The sequence below is a fragment of the Lynx canadensis genome, chromosome D1 (genome assembly GCF_007474595.2).
Source record: "Lynx canadensis isolate LIC74 chromosome D1, mLynCan4.pri.v2, whole genome shotgun sequence".
Lineage (NCBI taxonomy): Eukaryota > Metazoa > Chordata > Mammalia > Carnivora > Felidae > Lynx > Lynx canadensis.
This window is the reverse complement of record NC_044312.2, coordinates 60,116,682-60,143,096: the sequence shown is the minus strand read 5'-3', so window position 1 is coordinate 60,143,096 and position 26,415 is coordinate 60,116,682. Positions and strand designations below refer to the sequence as shown.

The 26,415-nt window shown below is 48.4% G+C and overlaps 2 protein-coding genes across 12 annotated transcripts in view; one reads left to right on the top strand and one right to left on the bottom strand.

Annotated features, from left to right (window-relative positions):
- Positions 1–352: 352 nt before the first annotated feature.
- Positions 353–22,765, bottom strand: PGAP2 (post-GPI attachment to proteins 2). 11 transcript variants are annotated; one of them, XM_030332749.1, is made up of 9 exons: positions 22,665–22,765; positions 13,852–13,872; positions 10,794–10,968; positions 6,427–6,595; positions 2,543–2,795; positions 2,294–2,400; positions 1,776–1,838; positions 1,574–1,682; positions 353–1,367 (listed from the first exon to the last, which is right to left on the bottom strand). In XM_030332749.1, the coding sequence occupies exons 3-9, from the start codon at positions 10,925–10,927 to the stop codon at positions 1,237–1,239; spliced, it is 966 nt and encodes a 321-aa protein (XP_030188609.1). In that variant the 5' UTR covers positions 10,928–10,968; positions 13,852–13,872; positions 22,665–22,765; the 3' UTR covers positions 353–1,236. The 11 variants fall into 11 exon arrangements, with proteins under 11 accessions (XP_030188609.1, XP_030188611.1, XP_030188613.1 ...); XM_030332751.1 differs by having other exon boundaries at positions 2,306–2,400; XM_030332753.1 differs by lacking the exon at positions 1,776–1,838 and having other exon boundaries at positions 2,306–2,400; positions 22,665–22,763.
- A 378-nt stretch (positions 22,766–23,143) lies between these two features.
- The window catches only part of NUP98 (nucleoporin 98 and 96 precursor), a 118,765-nt gene continuing 115,493 nt past the window's right edge, over positions 23,144–26,415 (top strand). Inside the window, 1 exon segment of the mRNA XM_030332748.1 lies at positions 23,144–23,268. The gene's annotated coding sequence lies outside the window, so the exon portion shown is untranslated.

Sequence of the window (26,415 nt, the reverse complement as noted above, 5' to 3'; positions counted from 1 at the left end):
ACTTGAGAGCTGTTGCCTTACACCCGAAGGTGGCAGGTCTCACCGACAGAGCTGGGGCTAGAACTAAGGCCTGTGCCTCAACCCAAGACTCCCCCAGTTATCCCAGCTACCAAGCCTGGAGTCATTACAGGGATAGCTCAGTCACTCCTCCTCACCAGAATTGTGGCTTAGAACAGTCTTAAGACACTCCAGATCTAAGGTGGGAAGAGGGGGGATAGGGGGATACCACTTGGAATCATACCCTGTCATGGACTTTTTCCCTCCATCCTGGAGCCTGTCCCTCACCTCAGTTCCAATTAAAGAAAGACGAGTCCAAGCCCCAAGACAAGTAAGGCTAGCCCAGACTGTTGGCAAAAAAAAAAAAAAAATTTATTTTCCTTTGAAATAAAATGTACAACCAAAAGAGGTCAGGGCATGGGGCAGCAGGGAGGACAGGGAGACAGCAGAGAGCCCATTTTGGGGCAGGAATCTGCCTCTGACTACCCTACACCTTTGCCAAGGAGGAAGAGTCGGTGAGCCATGGATTTCAGAAGGGAAGGAAAACAAATGCTGTGCCAGTGCTTTTCCTGGAGCAGGACATCCCTCAGGTACAGAACACTACCTCCACAAGGTAGTGTCAGAACCACACACTGGCAGAGCCCTTACAGATCCTACAGCCCTCCTACCCCCAACCACCTGCATGGACATACTAAGGCTTAGATGGGGAAGGGGTACACACTAAACAGGAGGTGAAGTCAGAGCTAGAACACCTGGGCAAACTTAGCAAGGGACTGTGGCACAGGCCTGGGCATGTGCAGGAGATAATCACATACACCAGTCAAGTGAATGACCCCGTGGAGAGAAATGGCTGTGGTTTTCAGGTAGCAGCCACTGCTCAGTGGTCCCTGACCTCAGCAAGAGGTGGCTATGTAAAGGCCAAGAACCGATGGTGGTTATAAACCTCAGGACTTTTTTTAGCACCAGATGGTGGAGCTCGCCTAACAGCTCAGCTTCTTGGGGCCTCTCTGATAAGGGTGATGCTGCTTGAAGGTCCCTGTGCCTTCAAGTGGGGTGAGGGAAAAGAGAAGCCAGCAGGGCTACCTAAAACCCTGTCCTGTGCCCTTCTGCCCTTCCTCCCCCTCCCCCAGCTTCAGCACGGCCCACAGAGGACACAGGGTGGGGAAGGCCAGAGTGGTGTCTTGTTTCTAGTTTCTGGGCAGTGGACCGCCTCCTCCTTTCTAGTAGGAGAGAAAGGGTTCAGAATCGCTTTTCCTCAGGCTGGGAGGTAATGAGCAGCTCCTTGTTCCCGAAGTCCCACCAGGCTGTCATGTGGAACGCCATGTTGGTTAGGACAACGGTGTACTCCAGGATGGCGAAGATGGTGTATACTGTTGTAAGGGCACAAGAACAGAGCATGGTGAGACTCCCGCCCCTGCCCCCCAGGGGCCTCTTGATAAATCGCCACCACCACACATCTCTACAGAGACACAATGGCAGTTAGCCCCCAAGGCCACTGCCATCTCTCACAGTATAGACAACATCATAACTGTCCCATAGCCACTGTGACCACATACGGATCCCAGCCTGGCCTCACCTCCAGCCTCACAATACATGTTGTGCCGAAAGTAGACAGCCAGCGCCGTGAAGAAGGAGATGAAGTTGATGACGAAAAGCCGCTGTTTCCAGTTGTAGGACTTGCGGTCCTAGAGGATGGGCTGTCTGATCACTCTGCAGCCTGTTGGATATGTGTGGGCAGCCTCCCCTCTTAGCCCCAACTCCTGAGGGCTGCGTCTTACCTCCCTTGGTTTTGGAAGGGGGCACAGGCAAGGGCAGCAGGAATGATGGGCATGTTCATATTCCTGCGTTTGGGAGTATAATGAAGCCAAGGAGCCATGCTGTCCCTGCCCCTCCCACTTCAGCAGGATGGAATATGAAAGTTACTCAGAGTCACCCCCCAACCTGACACCTCCACATACTGTGGGGAGAAGAAAGGTGTCTGGGGGGGAGGGGCACTGGAGTTATTACAGACCACAGACCCCTGACACAGTTCCTAACCCACTGCAGCCTGGGTGCTGTCCCTCATTCTACCCCCATTTGGAGCCTCCATCTCTTCTATTTTCCAGTCTCCATTAGTACCCGAACACAGTCCTAGATTCTGACCAATCCATCACCCTCCACTCATCCCCAAGCCCCAGCCTCAGCCCGGGTTCCCATTAGAACTCTGGTTCCCATCTCACCATTACCCGCATCCTGAGGACGGGTGTCCTTGATTTTCCCCTGGGCTGCTTAGAGCCCCACTAGGGGTAGACCGTACCTCCTGACTTACTGTGTGCTTCTTGGTCAGCCGCCAGAGAATGCAGGTGAGGAGCATGTGACTGAGGGAAGAGGCGATGAACACAATAAAAGCATTTTCGTGGATGGCTGGAGGGAGAGAGGAGGGTTGGGAGCGGGCACTACAGGAAGCATCCTAACCCCTCCCTCTGAAGGTCTGAGTGAGGGAGGGCGCAGGGGCGACCCTTCCCAACCCTTCCCCTGCTCCTCCTTCCCTCATGTGGACACCCACTGAAGTCCTCGGAAGAGGAGACGTAAGTGAGCACTAGCAGTGCGAGGTTCTCGACGACGTTGAGGCCAAAGTTGAGGCGGCAAAGCGGGCGGTAGCCAGGACACGGGGACGCGCAGCTGAGGTAGTGGTTCCAGTATGCGAAGGCCACCAAGAAGCGGGGCGCTGAGTGCAGGCCGATGCAGAAGCGCCACACGTAGCGCTGGGGCACCTCCCCACCAATGGCCGAGCTCACCGAAGGCAGGTAGTTGGGCACCTAGAGAGTTGTGACCAGTCTGGTGGCAGGCCCCCACCAGCCCCACCCACCCACCTGGAGATCCTTCTCTCCATCTATCAAAATCACGCTGGCCCTCAGAAGGCTCCGCTCCAGCCCTTTCCTTTCCCAGAGGTCCTCCTTCAGGCACCTCGAGAGAGAGCTCTCCTGGGAGACATCCCTTTCCAGGTCCCGGCCCCCAATGTGCTTGTTCTCATTCCCCAGGCAGCCTGGGGTTTGTGCAGGGACTTGGTTGGACCTTTTCCATCTCCCTATACATGGAACCTACATATGGCTGGGGAAGCTGTAGACAGGTTCAGATGCTCTCTGAGCCCATAGCACAGAGCTATGGGAGATTCCATGGCCCAGGACCCCAGATTCAGTCCTGAGGACAAGGATGAGTCACAGACCACCTGAGCTTCCGTGCTGGATTCACGGCCCACCTAAGCTGTTCTTGACTGCTCTCAGTTCTACTAACTCTTCTGGGCAGGTGTGCCAAGGTGGTAGAGGGTACTGTGAGATCCTGGGGGACCTGGGTCAGGAGGATACCCCCACCCTGATCATGCTTAAGAAAGTGGGTGCTCCTAACCTGGGGTAGTCTAAGAAAATGACCTATTCTTGTGCATCCCTCCCATTCATCTTTCTCAAAGCCTAGAATTCCTTATTCCTTCAGGAACTGGAGCACTATTCTTCACAGTTGAGGAAGGAAGAGGAGATAACACACAGCTGCGAGGACTGGTGTGTTGCTCGTGTGAGAGGGTGAGAGGATGAGGGAAGAACAGTCTAGATGGGGACAGGAAAGCCAGGGAGAGGAGGAGGATCTCTCAGACTCCAGGGTCTGGAGCAGTGCTTCTACCTTTAACATGCGTACAACTAACCAGGGATTGTGTGAGGATGTTGGGGGTCTGGAATCTGAGAATCTGCATTTCTAAAAGATTCCAGTACTGGAAGCTACCGGTCCATGGCACTCGCTTTCTGTGGACTTTTTTAGACTTTCAGCAAGAACCAGAGCAGTGCCAGAGCCCAGGGACCCAGAGAAGGAATGACCGTGCTGTGACTACAGCAGGACCAGTCTTCAGAGATGGAGTTCTAGAAGATCCCCTCCTTTCTCCTAATGGTGATGCTGATGGATCAATGCTGGGAACATAGGCAATGGTGGACGCAGCTCACAGGGCAGAGGTGGGCCTGGGGTAACGCCAGCCAGGGGCTTCGCAGCCTTCACAGAAAAGGAGATAGATTCCCCTCAGCACTACCAAAGGAAGCTAAGTGTAGAGCTCTCTGAGAGGGTGCCGCTCCCAAGGCCATGGCTTGAGATACCATGTAGCTTGAGACCAGGCTCAGATACTCACTCTGAGTAATCAGTAAAGAGACAGCATGGTGGCTTTGGAGCCACACAAACCCGGGTCTGCATCCCATCTCTGCCTTTATTAACCTCCTCAAGGTCACTTCACCTCTCTGAGCTTTAATTTCCTTGTTGGCAAAATAGGGACACTACCACCTACCTTGCAGGATGATTGTGAATATTAAATATGATGTATGCAGAGCATCTGCAGTGTTTAGCACACAGCAGGTACAAGTTATGGCTTTCAGAAGACAAACTTCCCTGAAAAGCCTGCAAATAGCTGATGAGCTATGTGGTTATTGAACATGGGAAGCCTGCATGGGAGTGACAGGCGAGAACTGTAACTTCATCAGAGACTTCTGAGCCCTCCAAGCCTCCTTACTTTGTACCCCTCTGGGCAGGTCCCCTAAGTAAGGTTAGTGGGAGTGCTGCCTCTGTTTCCTAGAATATTCATTCTGAAAACTCCTGTCCCCATCCCAGCTACTTTAAGGAGAGCAGGACCAGCATGAGCTGTTTGTCTGTTTGTTTGTTTCCTCCAGCATGAGCTTTCTAAAGCTTGGCTGGGAGAGCCCAGAGCCCTAACTGATGCTGGGAAACAGGTAAATGGTAGAGATGGCAAAAATCTGGGAGGACACCACAGGAAGAAGGGAGATTTAGGGCCCTGTGGCTACTGGTGTCATCCTCATAAGCTCCTCTCAGATTAGGGGTGGAGATAGGATGCTGAGAGCAGGGATTTCCTCTTACCCCCACACACACACACAAATATACATGCACACATGCACACACATGCATAATCAGTATAGATATTCATTTATGTTCCCCCATCCCAAGCACACAAGTTCTCCACTCACCAACTATGCCAGCAACATCAGGAGCTATCAGAGACCAGGTGCCCAGCTCACCCCAAATCTCCCCATGAGCTCAGAGCTAAGGGTACTGAAGTGGGAACATAACCCCTTTCCCCAAGAACAGAAACCCTCTACATCCTAGAGGATGTGGCTCAGTGGACCTGTGGCAGGGCGGTAGATCAGAAAGTCACATGGTATAAAGGGTGAAGGTCCAAAAAATTCCCTATCAAAGCACCTCAGATTTCACCAATTGAGATTCATTCCTTTGATAAAAGTCCCCCAAACTTACGGATGACTTTGCTATCTACTGCCCCCATCCCTTGCCAACTGAACAAGACCTCCCATTCCTATCAATTCAACCTGCTACTCTTCTCTGGACTCCATCCCTGCCTCTCTACTTTCATAGTCCCTATTTTAGCTCTGGTCTTCCCAGTAACATGATCTATTTGCACTAGCCTCCTCACTTATCTCCCTACTCTTGCCCCCTGCCCTTAAATCTGTTCTCCACTCAGGAGCCAGAATGATCTTCTAAAACATAAATCTGATCGTGTCCCTTTCCTGCTTAAAATCTTTCCAAAGCTCACCACTGCCCTCTGGATAAAATCAAAAGTTGTCAGCCTGGCATTCACAAAGATCCTTCTTTACCCCCATAGCAGAAATGCCCCCTGGTCCAGGAAGGAAGTCTTCCCCAACACCTAGGCTGGATTAAGTGCTTCTTCTGGGCCCTGTGATCCCTATGCTCCCCTTCATTCCTTATGTTCCCCTTTATCACAATAGGAGTCCCATTTCACTGTGCTGTGACTGTCTGTGTCTAGGACTGTGTCATGTAAGATGAAAGGCTAAGGGCAAGTCCATGTTCAGTTCCATCCTTCTGACACAGAACCTCTACCCCTAGGCCCTCAGGAAAGGCCTGGTGGACTGCTCTTGGAGGCAGGGAGTCCATCTGGGTTTCTAGCTGGCAGAGTCCTGAGTGGACACAGGTTAGGGGGCCCGAGGCTGCCAGGGGAGAAACCAAGCCTGAATATTCCAGGGCAGGGCTGGGGGTGTTCTCAGGCCATGTCCCTAGTCTGGGTTAAAGCCACTTATGACCTCTCCTGGCTCCTGGCCCAGTCTAACTCCCCAGTCCTGGCTTCCTTTCCAGTCTGGTCTTTCTTCAGCTTCCTCCTCCCTCTCATGACCTCTCTTGCCTACTGCCCTCCCTTCCCTTCCCCTTTCCCCTCTGCTCCCTGGCACTCTCTGTAATCTTCTACTCTCGGAAGACTGTGACTCCACTCTCCTTGAGTCTCTCCCCACAAATTCCCACAACTCTGACTTGCCCCCCACCATCCCTTTATCCCTTTCCCCTTTCTCTGACCCTCCACCTTCTCTCTTACTCTCTGATTCCACTCTTACTGCCATCTCCTGACCTGGCCCTGACCCAGGTGCGGGGGAGCCTGGCACTCACCCCACAGTCAGTGGCCACCGTGTACTCAAAGTGGAACACCAGGGACCAGATGATGCAGAAGAAGAAGCCGAACATGGGGAAAGTGATGACCCACCAGATCATGGCCGTGAAGCGGAGCCGGAACACAGTCCCATCTGGGTCCAAGGGCTGGGAGGCCGCAGAGAACATCCTGTAGGGAGTGGTGCCCAGGCAGGGCGAGGGACACAACTTGGGGCCTGGTGGGACACCTGGGCCTCGGGAAGTGGAGCCTTTTCCAGAGCTGGCTCCCTCTATAGGGAAGAGCCAGAGTAGAAAGAGCATAAAGGGAAATGGAAAGCAGTGCAGAAGGTAAGGAGGTACAGAGAGAGATGGGGCGGGAGCAGCTGAGTCAGGCAGGGTCAGCTCTTAGGAATCCCTTTGGCACAATGGTCCTATAGGTCCACCTCTTAAAGAACCTGGAGAATAGAGGCTCCCAGTGGCCTGGACATGGGAGTTTGATGGGCCACTTCAATCTCAAGACTCTCACACCCAACTCAGAAGGATCAGAGGTAGAAAGGTTATTACTTCTGTTCCATAGAACATTAGGACTAAGATTTTAGCCACTTGACAGATTAAAGCTCCCAAGTCAAGGCTTTCTTCAGGTCACATAACCTAGACAAAGGACCCTTGGCTCAGACTGGTCCAAGCCCTCCCACTGACCCTGTCTGACCACATTCCTCCTCTTCACCCAAGTTCAACCAGGAACAGTGGGAGTGCCCAGAACCTATTTCAATGGGACCACAGGCTGCCAACCAGCCCACCCCCAGGCTCAGAATGATCCAAGCCTCAGGTCAACAGTACCATCATCTCAAGATACCAGGGTCCCTGCAGAGGCTTCTCCTTCCTCTCTAAGAAGACCATGTCACCCAATCCAAAGTTTATGGGAATCTGAGGGTCACGGGAACCTTCTCCACTCAGCTTGAGCCTATTGTGCTGGGCCAGACCCAGCAAGGACAGACCCAAACCAAGGGAGCTAGCTTCTTCCACTCCCTTCTCCTGCTAGGCAGAGAAGTCCCTCTTCCCACCCCTGACTGCCCCAACTACCATGACTTGTGAGATGGGTTCCCTTCTGGGGGGCAGACAGAAAAGCTTTGTATTCAAACACCTAGGACCAAACCTCCCTTGGGACTCATACCACCCACGATTAAGGGAGCCCTAGTTCACTAGTCCAGCTCAGCATCAAGAAAATGGGGGCGGGGGCGCGAACTGAGCAACACTCACACTGGGTGCTGAAGGATCCGGGGCTTGGGTTGAGAGTTCTAGCCAGACTGAAACTATTCTAAGACTGGAGGGTCCCACCCCTAGCTCTCCAGGGCCTGCCCTCCCGCCCACAGAGCTCAGATCTCCACGCCTGCCCAAGCACACAGCCCTCCCAGGACCAACAAGACCATATCATAAACCCTGGAACACTCTGCAAAGGTAAGAGTGATAGTGGCTAAAGTCAGCCCACAACAGCTTCCTTGTCAGGGATGGGGGTGGGGACCCTTTTGAGAGTTGTATCCTGGGATCCAGGCAGTTTTCAGGGAAAGAAAAGGGAGAAAGCAAAATAGGATTTCACCCCTTTCTGCTGAAGCAGAAGTATGTCTGTTGGGCCTCATTGGAGAGCTAGCTAATCTTAGAACAATACATTCAGGATCCAAGACAGATCTGGACGGGCCTAAATATGAGGTTATCAGTGTCCAGTCTGGACCTGTGCAGAAACAGCTAACTCAGCTCAAGATGCCTTAACAGGGGTCTAACAGCCAGTAATAGGAATGCAATGGTACTACTTTTCCCTGTGCTACCCAGGCCATAAGAAGACCTATGCCCAGATCAGGGCCTCATATGAAGAGAATAATGACCGACTGGGCCAAGTCTAGGGGCGCACGTCCTGTGAGGGTTTCCTGAAAAAACTGGAAATATGCTACCTAATAAGAGTAAACTCGGGGACCCCTACCCCCATTACTGCCATCCCACCTCTGTAGGGCTGGCTTGATGCCAGGAGGAGAGAGAGTAGCTCTCAGGCTCCCAAAGCAGAGCCAGTGCAAAGGCAAAGATTCACCAAAAAGAGAATGTCATGTCCACTACAAGAAAGAGTTTGCTAATTGTTAGTTACTAAGCTTCCTTAGAATAGGCTGCCTGGAGAGGAAGGAAGCTCCCCATCACTGGAGATATGCAAGCAAACACAGAGTCATCTAAATTACAGATGTGTTAGAGTAAGGTTACTTTTTTTATTCCTAGGGTTGGCCATTTCTAGAATACTCCAGGTGAGAAATTCAGAGCATACATCCACCTGGGCTGCCCCAAGGTGGCTCCAACATGGTAGTCCCAGAGAGTGGGGACAAAATACCACCTGGGTCCCTAAGCTCAGTCCTGCCCCAGAGTGGTCAGGTATCCCTCCTGCAACTACCTATGCCTTAGGATCCCTAACTAGTATGTCAAGAATGGGTTATAGGTATGCCAGATATGCTGGCTTACTGATCCCATTAGCCCTCAGGAGCCAGCCATGAGGGGCAAAGCAAACAGCCTATTCCATTTAATTCCATATGCCTTACAAATATAATTTTCTGCATGGACTAAGACTTGGTCTCAGGCTTCCTTTTCAAAGGGCACTGGGCTGATGCAGGGGGGAGGGGCTCCTATTCATTTATTCAACCAATTCTTCCTGATTCAGATGTAGTGCCCACCTTGAAGAAGCTCCTGGTCTGATGGGGAACAGAGATACAAATATGATATGATAGAACTGTATGAAAGATAAAACAGGGAACTGTGGGCACCCAGAGGAGAGAGTGATTAAGTCTTCCCCAAGGAGGCTAGGGAACGTTTTTCAAAGGAGACATTTGAGAAGGGTTTTGCAGGATACAAAGGAGTTGACCAGGTGAGAGAAACATTTGATGCATTATCTAAGGTGAAAACTTGGTCAAGAAAAGCCATTGTTTGGATCCTTTTCGATCCTCCCCCTCAAGATCACCTGGTCAGCCCCTTTTTGTCCAGTCCTATTCTTTCTGATAGCTCCCAGCCCTGGGTCTCATAAGACTGGCTGCCTACCGCTCAAGGCCAACATCTACCCATCGACAAAGCAAGGAGAGAGAAAACTTCCAGTCATAAGAACAAAAGAAGTAGGCCCCACTCCATACTGCCATTCAGACCCCACTTCTAATCATAGTCCTATTTCTGGAGCAAATGCTCTTTATAGGGAGGCAGCAAGCTGAGCTGATTGGGGGCCTTCAGAGCTCTCTCTGATGCTCTTCCAAGGGTCCATGTCCAGGCCCTGCCTCCTTTCCACCTAGAGCCCATGGGTTCTTCCTCTCCTGCCCTGCCTTCCAACCTTACAATCTCTTTTCCTCCTACTCCTTCTGCTCCTCACCCTTCACACTTCCCAAACCACCTTCCTATCCTTCCCCTATCTGGAGCTCTACACTACTCCTGAGAAGGAGGATGGGAATTGCCAACCCCATTTTTTTTTTTTTTCAACGTTTATTTATTTTTGGGACAGAGAGAGACACAGCATGAACGGGGGAGGGGCAGAGAGAGAGGGAGACACAGAATCGGAAACAGGCTCCAGGCTCTGAGCCATCAGCCCAGAGCCCGACGCGGGGCTCGAACTCAAGGACCGCGAGATCGTGACCTGGCTGAAGTCGGACGCTTAACCGACTGCGCCACCCAGGCGCCCCCCAACCCCATTTTAAAACATGGGAAGCTGAGGCTCAGTCTCTGTGTCTCAGGTAATACAGAGTCAGTGGATGAAATTAGGAGTGTAACAGAGGTCAACACAGGTCTGACCCTCTTTACCCCGAAACATTACAGAGAAAACTCACATCTTTCCTCCTGGCCCAGCACACCATATCCCTGCTCAGAGGGCACATGCCTACCTGGGGAACATAGGCCATGAACTCATATATACACACATCATCAGGCCCCCATCCAGACACACACAGATATGGTCTCTCCCAGACACATACAGTCACGTCCCTTACAGTCACACAGATGCATACATAATCACATTCTCACAGAGACAGGCACAGCCCACAGTGCCACACTAAGAGGCCCCAGCACCCTCTAGCCCAGTCCTGTTCTCTCTCCATCCCCCACAAAACCCAGGGCTCTTGAATCTGCCCCTCTATGAAGTAAGGATTGAATTCTGGGGCTGCCCAATTTCAATGACTCCGGGCCCTAATGACCTCCGTGGAAAGTGGCAGAAGGCTAATTCCTGAGACCTCAATTTGCAGGTACCCAGCAACCAAGTTTGTCTGATGGACCTCACTGGAGAGCTCACTAATCCTGTTGCAACAGAATCAGGATCCAAAATCGATCCAATTGGACCTGAATATGAGATATTCCTTAACCCCCCCCCCCTTCGCAAGCCCTACCCCACAGTGTGTGGCCGTAGTCTCCTTGAAGTGGAAGAGCAGGGACCAGAGGATGCAGAAGAGGAAGGCGACAAGTGGACAGCAGACTGTGACCAGGGCCACCAGGGTGAAGCGGAGGCGGACCAGGGTCCCATCCCGGTCCAGTGGCAGTGGGACCTGGTACATCTTGTCAGACCTGGGGATGGAGTAGTATGCTGTCAAGGCCCAAGGCAGCAAGGCTGGGACTCTGTGGTAAAGCCAGCCCTTGTGCTGAGTCCTCAGCTTAGCTGAGCCATGGGATGGTCTGAGAAGAAAGCCATCTAGCCCCTAAACTTGGACAGTTCCTGCCCTGGATGGGGACGATTGACTCAGAATCCCAAGAGGACATTCACCCTCAATTTCAGAGGAAAGACAATGAAGCAAATCTGTGCTAAAATGAAGCCTGAATAGATTGGGAGAGTTTCTTCTCCCCTATACCTGGCTTTACAGGTCTATGACAACAGGAGCTGGTTTAACTGGTCTCTCTTGTTTCAGGAACCAACCCTAAAACCTCCCAGTGAACAGAATAGTCCACCTTCTTTCACAGGCCTTTGAGCGTCTAGACTTCAGTTCTCCCTGCTTCACCCACTGGCCCAGGGCCTTCTGTACCTTCGGTCCCTTCCCAGGCTCTGTGTGTCTGCACCACAGTGCACAGCAGCAAGGGCTCCATGGAAGCCAATAGAACCCTGACCCCCTGCTCGTCCCCACCTGCTGCCTCATGTGCTCTGAGGGTGAAAGGCTTTGCAGAATCAGGCCTGGTGCTAGCCTGGGCTTGCTGTTTGCTGGAAAGAGCTGCCTGGTCAGCTTCTGGAGGCTTCCCAGAACCCATGGGGCCTGTCCATCCCCCTCCAGAGATGAAGTAAAAGCTCCTGAGAACTGTTGACTCCCTGCTGAGATGAGGATACTAAGGTTAAGAACTATAATAACCAGGTATACACCAGCAATCTTAGCCCAGCCTCCCTAAGTGCACAGAGGGGAAATTGAGGCTAAGAGAGGAACAATAACCTGCTCAGGGTCGCACAACAACTAGAAGGGAGAGCCAGCAGTGGGGAGATGTAGGGCCCACAGGGTCACAAACTGCAGCCCCAGCCTTCTTTGACCCCTTCGTCTCTGGGACAGACCTCTGGGTAGAAAGGTCAGGTTAGATCAGATTAGGAGGGGAGAGAGAAGGGGCACCTGTCATTAGAGAAAGAAAGGTAAATCAAATCCTATATAGATGAGTCAGTGAATCCTGTCCCCATTGCAAAGGCAGAGAAACCAAGATGCAGAGAGAGAAAGGCCCTTCCTTAAAGCCAGATGCTGAGCCTGACAGAAAGCCATCCTTGGAACTTAGGCTTCTTGTGGCCAAACTAGGGCTGGCTCCAGATTCATAAAGAACCCGCCCTTATGGACTCAAAGGTCTTGCCAGATCAAGTCCCAACTCTTCCTGGCCCTGCCCTCAGGAAGAACCTGAAGCTAACCTCCTAGCATTCCAGAACCAGGTGAATACGCCTCTGTGTTCTCCTCCATCTTCCCCCACCCGCCTCTCTTCCAGGCCTGATTAGTCAGCCTGCCCCAGTTGCCCAACTTCTTTTCTGCCTTCAGGAGCCAGGGATCTCCCAGAGGAATTGGAATTGGAGCTGGTGCCCCTCCCAAATTGAACACATTTCTTGGATCATCCCCAAATGGACTATAAGTCCCTAGAGACCCTAGAAGGGGAAGGACTTCCCCACCCAGCCCAAACCCTGATTTGGTGCTTGTAGCAGCACTAGTCCCCTCTCTGAAGCCAGTGGCTCTAGAAGCCTCGGGAACCACTGGGATGCCCAAACTGAAGAACAGATCCTCAGGGAATGAATAGGCACTGCTTGAGGCAGGGGGTGGGTAAAGAAGTTGGAGGAACAATCTGTTCCACTGCTTGGAGGTATGCCTGGCTCCTCTTTTAGCTGTGTGACCTTGGGCAAGTCATCTAACCACTCTGGGTCTTTTTCCACAGTTATGCAACATGAAGATCATGTGGTTTAGATTACTAATATGGCCATTCCAACATGGTCATTTTACTTCTCCAGGCCTCAGGACAGGGAGCTCACTACCTGAAGGGCAGCTCTTCAGTCCCAGTCAGCTCTAACTTCTTCATACGTACTATTTAGCTGGAAACTGCTTTCTTAGGAGCACCCCTACCTTATCTCCAAAGGTCCCAGAGATCTTCTCAGCCTCCAGCCAGAATCCATACTTACTGGGTACCTTCTGAGTATGAGGCACCCTGCTTAGTGCTCCACATACATTGTTTCTTTTAACCCTCACTATAATTCTACGAGGCAGGCCCTATATAGCCTGTGTATTTCCATTTTACAGAACAGGAAACTGAGGCTCAAGGAGGTTAAAAACACTTGCCCAAGGTCACAGGCTAATAAATGGAAGAGGTGTAATTTGAAATTACTCTATCGGGTTCCAGAGACGCCCAACACCTACATCCCTGGCACCTAAAGAGAAATCCCCATCAGCAGACCCTGGAGAATGAAGGAGAGCTCAACCAGTGCACAGCCAGCACCATGTGGGAGAGCAGTAGGGGTAAAGGGTTAGTTCAGAAGTCGGGACAGCAGCAGATCCTGGGCAAGCACCAGCACCTTGGGGCTGGGCGGTGAGAAAGCTGGACCTCGTGGCGGAGCTCCCCCAAGTGGGGTTGCCCCGCGATCCGTCACACCCATCCCCATACTCACCCAGGCTGTGGCGGCGAGGAGGCCGCGCCGGCGCAGGCCGGGCGCTGGGGGAACCCGAAGGGAGCCCAGGCCCGGCCTGGGGCAAGCGGCCGGGGGCGGGCCGGAGCGGGAACGGCGGGGGCGGGGCCAGCGCGCTTGGGGAGGAAACTGCGCCCAGATCCTCCATTGGCCCCTCCCCACTCCTGCGGACCTGGACCCTTGGCTCTCCGCCTTGATCCGGTGTCCCCTTGTGCCATGCCTCTCTAGCTCTGGTCTGCCCCACTAATTCCTGTTGCGTGGGGGCAGCCGGAAGAGCCCTGGACCCCTGGGTTTGACACGTTGGATAAGCCACCTTGTCACCTTACCTCTCAGCGGCGTTCCATCACCTGTTGAAAGAGCATAAAATTGGTTCAACAAGCCCCGAATTCTCTAATTTTCTAGTCTCGGTGTCTCCTGCCCACGTCCCCATTCTAGCCGAATTATCCGGCCTCGCCCTTCTGAAACATTAAAACAGTTTTGCCCAGCCTCAGCGCCCCTGCCCCTAACTTTGCTCCCCATAGCCGATTCCCGGCATTCAGCAAAGGGAAGAGCACGTTATAGGTAGAGAGATCAGGGAGGCCCACCCCAAAAACTTGGGGCCAGAGCTGTTCCCGGCTTTGATCAGGAGAGGGCGCCCTGTCCTGACATAACAGAGCAAGGCTCTCCTTTCCCCAGTCCTGGGTCTGCCCCACCACGAGAGGGTTGATCCGCAGAAACCAACCCAGCCCACAGGGTTCCCTCCCCACCCAGACTGACCCCTGAAGGAACCCGAGGAAGATTCTTGGGGTTGTCAGAGCACCTGCAGGGGGTGAAGACCTCTGACCTAGACGTAGTTACACCACCACAGTTTTCCTAGTCATATATCCCCACAGTAATAGCACATGTTGAGCACCCTCTGTTTTCCAGGCACTTTTCTATTTTTTATGCATTATCCCATTTGATCCTTATAAAAACTCCATGAGATGGATACTATTAACATCCCTGTTTTAGAAAAGGTATGTTACCTATTCACACAGCTATAAATGTCATTAACAGGATCGGAGTCCCGCACCTGAGGTCATTCCCTTAATCCCTCCCTATATAGTTGACCCTGGAACAACCCGGGTTTGAACAGCACGTGTCCACTTACACATGGATTTTTTGATACAGCACAGTACTATAAATGTATATTTTCTCCCTTATGGTTTTAAGAAAAAAAATTATTTTGTTTTTTAAAGTAGGCTCCACACCCAATGTGGGGCTCCAACTCACAACCCCAAGATCGAGTCACATGCTCTACCAACCGAGCCAGCCAAGTGCCCCCTCTTCCTTATGATTTTCTTAATAACATTTTCTTTTCTCTAGCTTACTTTATTGTAAGAATATGTCATATAAAACATATACAAAGCATGTGTTAATCAATAGTTTGTTATCGGTAAAGCTTCCAGTCAACAGTAGGGTATTTGTAGTTGTTTTGGGGAGTCAAAAATTATACATGGAGTTTTTACTGTGTGGGGGCGGGGGGGTGGGTCAGCACCCCTAACCCCTGCATTGTTCAAGAGTCAACTGTATAATGTTAATCCCACAAGGTAGCTACACTCACCACTTTGCAGGTGGATACAGAGGCTCAAATTTGATTAACTTACCAGAGATCTTTTTCATGCATTCATTCTTGTTCATTCACTCAGCCTAGCCCTTTCTGTGGCAGGCCCTGACTGGGCAATGGTGGCAGACCCAGAGATAACTCACTCCTGGAGGCTCCAAGTCTGGCAGGACAATGTCCTATTCTAGTGACTTTGAACTCCTCTCCACCCTGTGCTTTAGGGTCCCAGGGCAAATGAACAATTAGTAAAACTGTACTAAAAGAACCACCTCCTTTTAGTTTCAATGATTAGATGTAGGTTTTCTACCTCAGGGCTTTGTGTCATCTTCTTTGTCTACCTCCAACATACAGATGCTTGCTCCTGGCCTTTATTCCCTGTCTTTATTCCCTGACCCTATTCCTTGTCTGTTCCTTTGGCCCTAAATACCATTCCCTGAGCCTGGGTCCCTTCTCTGTGCCTCTAGACTACCCCCAATGCCTGAAACTTGAGGTGCATTAATCTTGCCACTAATTCTTTGGTGATTTGGGCAATTCACCATACAGTCCTGAATCTCAGTTTCCTCATCTGTAAAATGGTTGTAGGAATATCCACAGCACAAGGTTGTCCTGGGGATTAAGTGAGGTAAAACAGCAGTGTGCCAGGTATGCAGGAGATACTCAAGACACCCTGGCTATTGTGATGAGATGTGGAAGCTATGGTCTGAACTTGTCCTGACTGAGCCTTTTCTTTTCTTTTTTTAATTTATTTTTTAACATTTATTCATTTTTGAGAGTGAGACAGACAGAGCATGAGCAGGGGAGGGGCAGAGAGGGAGACACAGAATCCAAAGCAGCCTCCAGGCTCCAAGCTATCCACACAGAGCCCAACGTGGGGCTCGAACTCATGGACCACGAGATCATGACCTGAGCTGAAGTCACACGCTCAACCGACTGAGCCACCCAGGCACCCCAAGACTGAGCCTTTTCTGAACTGTGTGACCTCAGCCATCACTGACCCTTTCTGAATCTATTTCTTCCTCTGTCAGTTCCAAAGCCTATCACCTTGATTTACGTGAGGAAAAGTAGAAGAATGAGTTCTTACTAGGCGCAAGGAACTTTATGTACACTTTCTTATTCGATCCTCTTAGTAATCTGGTGAGGTAAATTTGATGGGATATATTTTACAGATAAAGAAGTTGAACAAGCATCTAAGCTTCTAGCCTTGCCTTCAATTCAGTGGGCAGTGTTTGCTGAATCGGCATTTGTCTGTAATCCAAGTAGTTGCTGCTGCTGCCGTTGAAACCTTCCAGTATCTCCTGTCCTCCTGGTTGGTTTGCCTTGTGCCTGGACATACCTCAGAGAGGCCTGTGCCTGAAATAGCACCAATATTGTCCAGCTTTGGCCACAGTCACTGCTCCACTCCCCCTGTCCACACACACATACTAGATTCCCCAAGCTGACTGAGCATTTATTTACAGGGATGCTCCAGCCCGCAGTAGCATGGAGGCAGTACAGAGGTGGGAAGCAGAAGAAAAGTGAATGTGGGATGTAGTTGTTAAGGAAAGCTTCCTGAGGCTCTGCTTCACTGGTTTCCTTGCTCTTCTAACTCTTCATCATCCTCCCCATTTACAACCACATTGGCTCTTCTTAAAACACAGATCTGGGGGTGCCTGGGTAGCTCAGTCGGTTAAGTGTCTGACCCTTGATTTTGGCTCAGGTCATGATCTCATGGTTCGTGAGATCGAGCCCTGCATCGGGCTCTGTGCTGACAGCACAGAGCCTACTTGGGATTCTCTCTCTCTCCTTCTCTCTCTGTCCCTCCCCAGCTGATGCTTGCTATCTCTCTCTCTCTCCCCTCTCTCTCTCTCAAAATAAATAAATAAACATTTTAAAAAACCATACAGATCTGATCATGTGCCTCTCTTGCTGCAAATTGTTTAGCAACTCCCTATGGCGTTTAGGATCAAGAGCAAATTCCTTAGTGTGGTATTCATCATCCTTCGTTATCTGGCCATCCTCTACTCTAGCAAACACATATTTTACATTCTAGCTACGCTCATTTTTTCCATGAGCTTTGCTCAACTTCCTCCTTATCTCTCCCTAAGCACCATGATTCACCCACCTCCCCACTCCACAGGAAGCATTAGAAGTCCATCACACCTTTATTAGGACTGACCACAATGTAGTGAAATTATTGTTAAGTGTCTGTTCCCCTCTCCTTCCTGGAAACCCATTTAAGGATGGAACCCTCACCTGTTCCATTTATTTCTGAATCTCTCAGCTTAGGCCAGAGATAGACACAAAGGAAGCCCAGAAAATATTTGATTGAAGGGTTGATTTAATTGAATTGGGTTTTGAAGGATGGACAGGATTTGGATGTATCAAGAAGAGATTTAGGAACTGTAAGAAAAGCCTTTGAGGAAAGACCACTGTTGCAGGGGTAGAGGCAGAATAAGCATGGCTAGGGATAGGTAAAGAGGCAAGGACGCAGTGCTAAAGATACCCGGTTTCAGGTCAAACTCTGACCCTGCCTCCTGGGCAGCCTCAGGAAAGTCTTCCAGGGTTGTTCTTTGTTCTTCCTAGAGATCTTTTTCACAGCAGAGGCATCCTCCTTGGATGACTTTAAACTATCCACCCTAGGCACACCCATCTTGCTGTAGGCCCATTCTGCCTCAAATAGTAATTAAATCTTCATTGTATATTTTGTTCTTCATTGTTCAACTTTCTCTGGCTCCCCTATCACTTCTAGGATGAAATCTTAGTTTGTACCTCTGGATATACTGAGCTCTTTCTTGGTCCTACATCTTTTTTCTCTCTGTTCCTCCGACCTAGGATGTTTTTTTTTTTTCCTCCATCTTGGCAAACTGTACCATAAAGGTATTGATTAATAGCACACTTAGGAATGCATATGGGAACTTTTAGGGAGATCACTAAAATAATATAAAAAGAGAATTTAATTTCCAAGCTGGTACAGGAGGAAAAATGAAATAATCCAAAAGAATGTTAAGAAAGCAGAGATTTAGGGGTGTCTGGGTGGCTCAGTCAGTTGAGTGGCTGACTCTTGATTTTAGCTCAGTTCATGATCTCAGGGTCGTGGGATTGAGCCTCATGTTGGGCTCAGCACTGAGCACGGAGCCTGCCTGGGATTCCTTCTCTCTCTCTCTCTCTCTCTCTCTCTCTCTCTCTCTCTCTCTCTCCCTCTGCCCTTCTCCCCTACTTGTGCGCACACGCGCTCTCTCTAAAAAAAAAATACATATGTACATATTTTTTTTCTAAGCAGAAATTTAATGGAAAATAAGCACTTGAAGAGATGGCCAATATCATTAATCATTAGGGAAATGTATATGAAAACCACAATGAGATGTCACTTCATAGCCCTTAGGATGGCTACAATTGAAAAAAAAGGAATATAGCAAGTATTGGCAAGGATGAGGAGAAATTGGAACCCTCATCTATTGCTAATAGGAATGTAAAATAGTACAGCCACTTTGGAAAACAGTCTGGTAGTTCCTCTAAAAGTTAAACATAGAGTTACCATAGGACCCCATAAATCTACTCCTAGGTATAAACACAAGAGAACTGAAAACATATGTCCATGAAAAACTTATACACAAATGTCCATAGCAGCATTATTCATGGTAGCCACAAGGTAGAAACTCAAATGCCATCAGCTTATGGATGTATAAACAAAATATGGCATATCCATAAAATGGAATATTATTCTATCATAAAACGGAATAAAATTCTGATACACGCTATAACACATATGAACCCTGAAAACATGTTAAGTGAAAGAAGTCAGATACAAAGGCCACATATTGTATGATTCCATCTATAGAAAATGTTCACATAGGCAAATTCATCAAGACAGAAAGTAGATTAGTAGTTGCTAGGAGCTGGGGGAAGGGGGAAATGGGGAATGACTGCTAATTGTCTGGGATTTCTTTTTGGGGTTATGAAAATCTTCTGGAATTAGTAGTGATAGTTGCACAACTTCATGAATATAGTTGACCTTTGAACAACACAGGGGTTAGGGGCACTAGACCCACACAGTCCAAAATCCATGTATAACTTTGACACCCCAAAACCTTAACTACTAAGAGCCTACTGTTGACCAGAAGCCTTACTGATAACATAAACAGTTAATTAACACACATTTTGTATGTTGTATGTATTATGTACTGTAGTCTTACAATAAAGTAAGCTAGAGAAAATAATGTTATTAAGAAACTCATAAGGGAGAGAAAATACATTTACAGTACTGTATTTATTGAAAAAAAAATCCTCATATAAATGGACCTGCACACTTCAAACCCATGTTGTTAAAGGGTCCACTTTACTACAACCCTCTGAATTCTAGACTTAAAATGGGTAAATATTATATTATGTGAATTATATCTCAATTAAAACAGTCTGGCAGGACTGCACCTCAAAAAATGGAGGTTACTATTACAAAAGAACTAAAATGAAAAACAAATTAAGGAAAAACCCAGAAACAGAACAGTAGGACAAATAGAAAATGTTAGATTAAATTCTGAATATACCAATAAATTCGTTAAGTGTAATAGACTAAATGCTCTAGTTTAAAGTCAAAGGTATTCACATAAGATTTATAAAAATCTAATTATATGCTATTTATAAACATCATTCCTCCCTTCAGTTGTAGAAAAAGAGGAAGGAAATCAACATTTACTGGGTGCTTACTGTGTGTCAAACATGTGCCCAGTCCATTGCAAATTCCCTTATTTGACATTTACAATCACTTTACAACATGGGAATTTTTGTGCCTTTTCATAGACAAGAAAACTGGGTCACAGAACAGTTAAATAATTTGTGCAAGGTCTAAAAAGTAGGAAGTCTGGTACTTAAACTTAGCTGTTTGACTCCAACTCTGTCACTCTTTCCTACGCACCACCTAAGAAATCTAAACCATTGGGGGCGTCTGGGTGGCTCAGTCGGTTGAGCTTCGAACTTCAGCTCAGGTCACAATCTCATGGTTCGTGAGCTTGAGTCCCACATCTGAGCTGTCAGCACAGCCTGGAGCCTGCTTTGGATTCTGTGTCTCCCTCCCTCTCTCTCTCTCTCTCTCTCTCTCTGCCCCTCCCCTGCTCATGCTCTCTCGCTCTCTCTCTCAAAAATAAGTCAACATTTGGGGCGCCTGGGTGGCGCAGTCGGTTAAGCGTCCGACTTCAGCCAGGTCACGATCTCGCGGTCCGTGAGTTCGAGCCCCGCGTCAGGCTCTGGCCTGATGGCTCAGAGCCTGGAGCCTGTTTCCGATTCTGTGTCTCCCTCTCTCTCTGCCCCTCCCCCGTTCATGCTCTGTCTCTCTCTGTCCCAAAAATAAATAAACGTTGAAAAAAAAAATTAAAAAAAAAAAATAAAAATAAGTCAACATTTAAAAACATTTAAAAAAAAAAAAAGAAAAATCTAGGCCCTCACTCTAAAAGGAAGTCTCTTGCCCTTCCCCGATTCTGCAATCCTTATGGGTCCTGTCTCCGCTCTGAGCACCAATCCTTCAAAGCTGCATAGGGTGAGTTCTCAGAGTATGTATGTGAGAGACTGGGGTTTCCCAGGAAAGCTGGACTTTCCTTTGCTTTGTCTCTCTGGGCCAGAGCAGAGTGTTAAGCTGTGGACTTCTTGGGCTCCTGGAGCCCAAGAGAGGGTTTGGCTCAGCAAGTTTTTGTGAGCATGCACCAAACTTCTTTTCTTTAGAGGTGAAGAAGGAATGAAGACACTAGAAGGGGGTTATGAGAATTAGACAGAGTGAGAGTATGTGGTCCACAAAGTCCTTCCGAGGGCAGAAGTACCTGGGAATGATGAGCATGTGGGCCACATGCCTACCAGAGTATCTAACAAGAGGTCCTCCTTTAGAAATGACCATGGTCATAGGAAATTGCTCCCTGCCACACTCCTCATCTAATGTCTCTTCCTCCAGTCTTCCCACAAGTATGTGGGATCCTATTTAAGGATCTCAGCTCCTGAATACCTGCCAGCACTTTGACCTGAATGTATTTACTTAATCACTTAAAACATATTTCTGGGAGCCATTTCTGTGTCAGAATCAATGTCTTAGAATAGTTAGAATGGGAATTCCTTGACATTTTTAAAGAATAGGAATAATTATCATTTATTGAGGGCTTACTGTATACTGGGTACCATACTAAATTTACATACTAAATGCTTTATCTCATTTAATTCTCTCGATAACCTTAAAGGCAATTACAGTTGTTACCCTCATTTTACAGACAAGGAAACTGAGGCTTAGGGGTTAAAAATTTGCCCAAGTTGACATAGCTAATAAATGGTTGGGATCAGGTTTAAACTCAGGGTTCCCTAACTCAAAAGTCTCACACTTCTACTACTATTCTACTTAAGAAAGTCATTCATCCATTCATCAAACATTTAATGTGCACCTATACTTTGTGCCTGGGCTTAGGGACACCAGAATAAATAAGTGGAGGAGAGGTTTAATCATATTTGGGTTTCAGGATTGGAGGGTGAGAAATCAAATGTTCTGTAGGTCAGTGAGGAAGCTATAGTAAACTATCCAGGGAGAACTAATGACTTTCCAATGTAGAACACAGGAAAGGGAGGATGAAGCAGAGGGATATTTGGATGCAGGAGTGGGGGGAATGTGGCTGGAGTCAGATGTTTAAACTAGCTTTACTATTTGACCATCCACATATTTATTTGTTTCTTCCTCTGAGCATCTACTGAGCACCTACAATGTATCAGATTTCTACTGTTATCTTATTTCATCTTTACAAGCATTCCACTTTTGGACAAATTAGTCAATTATTTGTAATCCCTCGCTACCACTGAACACTCAGAGGGATTTAAATTTATCTACTTTTGGGCAGAGCCCACTTCAATTCTGTGTTGATGTTCCAGGAAAAAGTGGTGGTAGAGAGGTAGTCTGAATAGGTTTTGCTTTCTGAGCACAGTCCCTGCTATTCTGCATGGGACCCTCAGTCACTAGGTCTAGTTTCTAGAACATGCTCAACCTTCTCCCTTGTAATATCAAGCGTCTGTCCTGGGCTAGGCCACGGGAGAAAGAAACCCCAATGAATAAAACGCAGCTCTGACTTCTAAGAGCCTGAGCACAGAAGACAGGAAAATAATAGGATACAAAGTGACAAGGCTGTAACAGAGGCCTGCCCAAGCATTAGCCAAACTCCCTCAGAGAGATCCGGGAATGTATCCCAGAGAAGGCAGGAACATTTGAACCAGGCCTTTAAGATAAATAGGAGTTCCTAAAGTGCAGGTGGGAAAGAAGTTCCAAGAACCCTCATTTGTAACAAATCCTATGTTGAGCCATTCCCTCACGGCATGCTCATAGCGTACATTAGAGAGATTCAAAGAAGGAAAGGTTGTGATGGGGCCGGCATGGGTTGGGAGACCAGGAGGCCAGGTTTTGGGGCCTCGTAGCAGCTGCAGGCAAGATACACGGAGAGACAGACCTCCCAGGAGGGCCCTCCAGCTCCGCACGTGGTCTGGCCAGGAAGTGCGGGCAGGACTACGGGGAAGCCTTCCCATCACCGCCCGCGGACTGGGGCAAGGAAAGGGTAGAATAGTTACCATGCCATCGTTGGAGCCTCCCCTCTGATTGGCCCGAGCTTCAGCAGCCCGACTGTCTCGGCTCCAAGGAAGGGGGAGGAGCCTCTGTATAGCGTCACCACTCTTCTCCCACACCCCGCCCGATGCACCCCCACGCAGCCACTCACAAGCCCACTTCGAGGGGGGCCCTGTATGACGTCACGACTCCTCCAGCCAATCTCGGCAGAGAGGGGCGGGACTCCATGTCCCTCCCATCGCCCCTCCCCGCTCCTCCCCGTAACTCCTCTGTCCCTCCTCTTCCCCCTCTCCTTTTCTCCCGAAGACCGCCCCCACGTTCGGTTTCAAAAGACTCGTTGCCCAATGAATAACAGGGCGGGCCTAGAGTGGCGGCGGCTTCTGCCAATGCTCAGACAGCAAGGGCGGAGCGTCGGGAGCGAGCCTCTGACGGCGGGCGGCGTGTGACGCAGTCGGGCCCTCTGCGCGCTGCGCCCGAAGCGGCGGTCGGTGGCGGTGGTGGTAGCGGCGGCGACGGTTTCGTGGCGGCCGCGCGCTGCTCTCTGAGCGGCGGGTGGTGGACGGGCCTAGGCCTTCACTCCTGACACCTCCCTTCCCCCACCGCACCGCGGTAAGTCGGGAGCCGGGGCGGTGGCGGCCCGGGACCGACAGGCTCCTCCTCTCCTCAGGGCGGGCGGGTGCGCGGGGCGTCCCAGGCCTCCTCGCCGAAGTCTCGCGCCCCGGCGCGCACCTACTGCCCTGAGGGAGGGGGCGGGGCCCGCGACCCTGCGGCCCCAAGGCCGGGCTCCTCAGGCGCTGGGAGGGAATCGATATCGGTGGAGTATGGGCCCCGGGGTCTCCAGTTGCAGCCTGCGCTGGAGGAGCGTCCGTGTATCTGGTGGTACTCATTCATTTGCCTGGCTGTGATTAGGTGGGCGGGCCCTTTGCGGGGGCCGTGTCTTAACTCCCTGACTAGGGTCTCCCAGCACTTTCTTGACCGTAGTGTGGGATGGGCTTCAATTTGTCTTGGCTACTTCACGGCTTGCCAAGGTTTGCCCGAGGTTTAGGGTGGGTGGGTCAGGAGTTTGTTAGCTTTTTAAAACAATATCTGAGAATTAAGGTCGGTTTAGTGGAGTAAAAGGTTATTTTTTTGCCCTCCCACGTGTTCTTTGTAAAACTAGATGAGAAAGATGGGATATCTGGATTACTGTAGCCGGAAGGACCTTAGAGATTAAGCCAATCCTCCTACGGTACGTCACTAGCAAGTTTTATAGATGGAGAAACTGAGGCCCCGAGAAGGGACGGGATTAGTGAATACCAGATCCGACTCAGTCTAGAAAATATTCTCGTGTATCACCCTCCTTGGGTGTTCCAGCCTCCCATTATTGGCCCGAGTCAATGGGGGGGGCATTCGGTAGTTGGCAGCAGTCTTCAGTAGCGTTTCCGTTCTGGTTGCTACCAGGTCTGTTCATAGTAAGGCAGAAGCTTCATATGCGGTACCCTAACCTAAACTATGAGAACTCAAAAGTTGGTTAAAGAATGTCAATGATGTAACGTATTGGAAACGAATCGATAAGACTACATACATGTCTTTGGCTAGCTTCCTGTTTCAAATCTGAAATTTTTATTTGTATCAGCTGCTGGGGACTCAGAAGAGATTCCAGTTAGTGACTCACAGAAGCATTGGAATAGAAAGCAAGAAATATAGACAAGGCTTAGAAAGAGAGGCAGCAGTTATTTTGTAGTTCTGGTACCTCGGAACTCATGGTTCCTTTCTGGTACAGAATTCAAAGTATTGTAGTAGAGTAAGATGAGAAAATGAAACTGTGTTCGGAAGAGGAAACTAACTGGAAGAAAGAAAAGAGCAGTGATCATGATCTCTGACAGTCTTATAAATTCAGAAAAGTGCTGGTTAACTGGGTGACAGATGGTATGTTTACTTGGAGGAAGAAGTTAGCATATTAAAAAAAAAACAACGTGGACAAATTGGAGGTACTGGGAAATACTTTGATAGAATTATTTTTTGACTCTTCATTAAGATTGGATGAAATTGAATTGAAAGTTGCCACTTTGGTCTATTTACATTGGTCAGATCATCACTTCGCTCTTGTTTAGATGACGAAGCAAAAACAAAACTAGTGCATAAGAGCAGAGGAGTAGTAGTTTAAACACTGAGATGTGAACCGTGTATTTCCTGTGACATTTTCTCAGTTCAAGCGTCACCCTCTTCTGGGAAGCCTTTCCTGGCATTCTGTCTCCTGTAAGCTTCCCTAACACTTATTTGATACTTCTATTTATAGCACAAATCATTTTGTATTTTAGCTGTTTATCTTATTTAGACTGTGGTAAATATTTTTGTCTTTGTATTCAAGTTGCTTGGCACATAGTAGGCCAAGTAGTTTTTTCTTGAAGGGATAAACAAATATGGAGCAGTTAAACCTAAAAATAGTCTATGAAAAGACTGAGTATATGTGTGCTCCTGAAATATGGGGCCTAGGTAAGACGACCCATACTGTTCGTATGTTACATGGTACTTTGGTATCTGACTTCATTCATGTCTACTAGCTCATAGATAGTTAAGAGCAAATAGAACTTTTAGGGAACCAAATTTACGGCTTGGAAGAAATTGGGTATTTTTTTGTGATATTGTGATATTTTTATTGTAGCAATAAACCTAGGAAGTAAGGGATAGTAGTTCTGATGTTTAATTTCCAATAGAGAGCACATTGTATTACATAGAGCACTGTAATTATGCAATTTGTTGAAAGGTTAGAAAGAAATTAATTTAACAATATAAATATTAGAGGCAAGGCATGTAAACAACAGTTTTTGAGAATTTAGTGCATTTCTTTGGGTTTGGAATTGAACCTAAGTATTTGGCATCACATGTCTCTAGAGACGATTTTTCATCCTGAACACTGTTGAAATTTTGGGCCAGATAATTCTTTTTGTCTGGGAGCTGTGTTGTATATTGGTGGATAGTTAGCAGCATTCCCCACCTCTACCCATTAGATATCCATAATACCACCTCCCCAAGTTGTAACAATTAAGAAGGTTTCTAAACATTGTTAGATGTCCACTGGGAAGCAAAATTGCCTGGATTGGGAGATCACTGCTCTTGAGAATACATTACCAATATTTCAGTAAAGTCATACCTTTATCTTACCTGGTGTATGCTTGTAAAGTCAGCTGTACAGATGCTTACATTTTGTCAAACTGTCCTTGAAAAACCCTTAAATTGTCAAAATCTGGTATCCGGCAGCTGAAAAGCTGAGAGTCCTAGAGTAACTTTCTTTAGTTTCCTTTACTTCCGTGGTAGCCTCCCTTTCTCTGGGATAGAAATCAAGGTCTTTTTGAAAGGGGATAGGCCATTGGGTAAATAAAGCAATATCTAGTTCTCTCTTTGTGGAAGAGGGCAAAAGAGCTTGTAGTTGAATTGATGCGATTAAATGTGATGCTGTGGGATTCCATTATCTTTCATATTACTGATACATTTGATGTCATATGAATATGCATTGGTCAGAAGTCTTGTCCTTTTGTACTGACACTGAATTGTCATATTGAAGAGTTTGTACTTAAAGTGTAATGCAGTTTTGTAGTAGAGAAATGAAAATTATTTTTTAAAATATAGCTCTAATTACCTAAGTCTGATACTAAGAGTGAGTTTAAGCTGGTGAGTAGTAGTGTAAATTGGAAGATGTCAAACTGGAATCTGGCAAATGAATTAGAAGGAGGCTGTAGGAATATTCTAGTACAGCAGTTCTCAAAATTTGAGGTC

Bases quoted from the DNA above. Each gene is read 5' to 3' on its own strand.
- PGAP2 (XM_030332749.1), bottom strand. From the start codon at position 10,927: ATGGGACCCTGGTCCGCCTCCGCTTCACCCTGGTGGCCCTGGTCACAG. The intron at 2,401-2,542 runs GTGGGTGTCCAC...CTCTCCCTCCAG, and splicing joins CTCCTCTTCCGAGGACTTCA to CCATCCACGAAAATGCTTTT. The intron at 1,368-1,573 runs GTGAGGCCAGGC...CCCTTACAACAG, and splicing joins CATGTATTGTGAGGCTGGAG to TATACACCATCTTCGCCATC.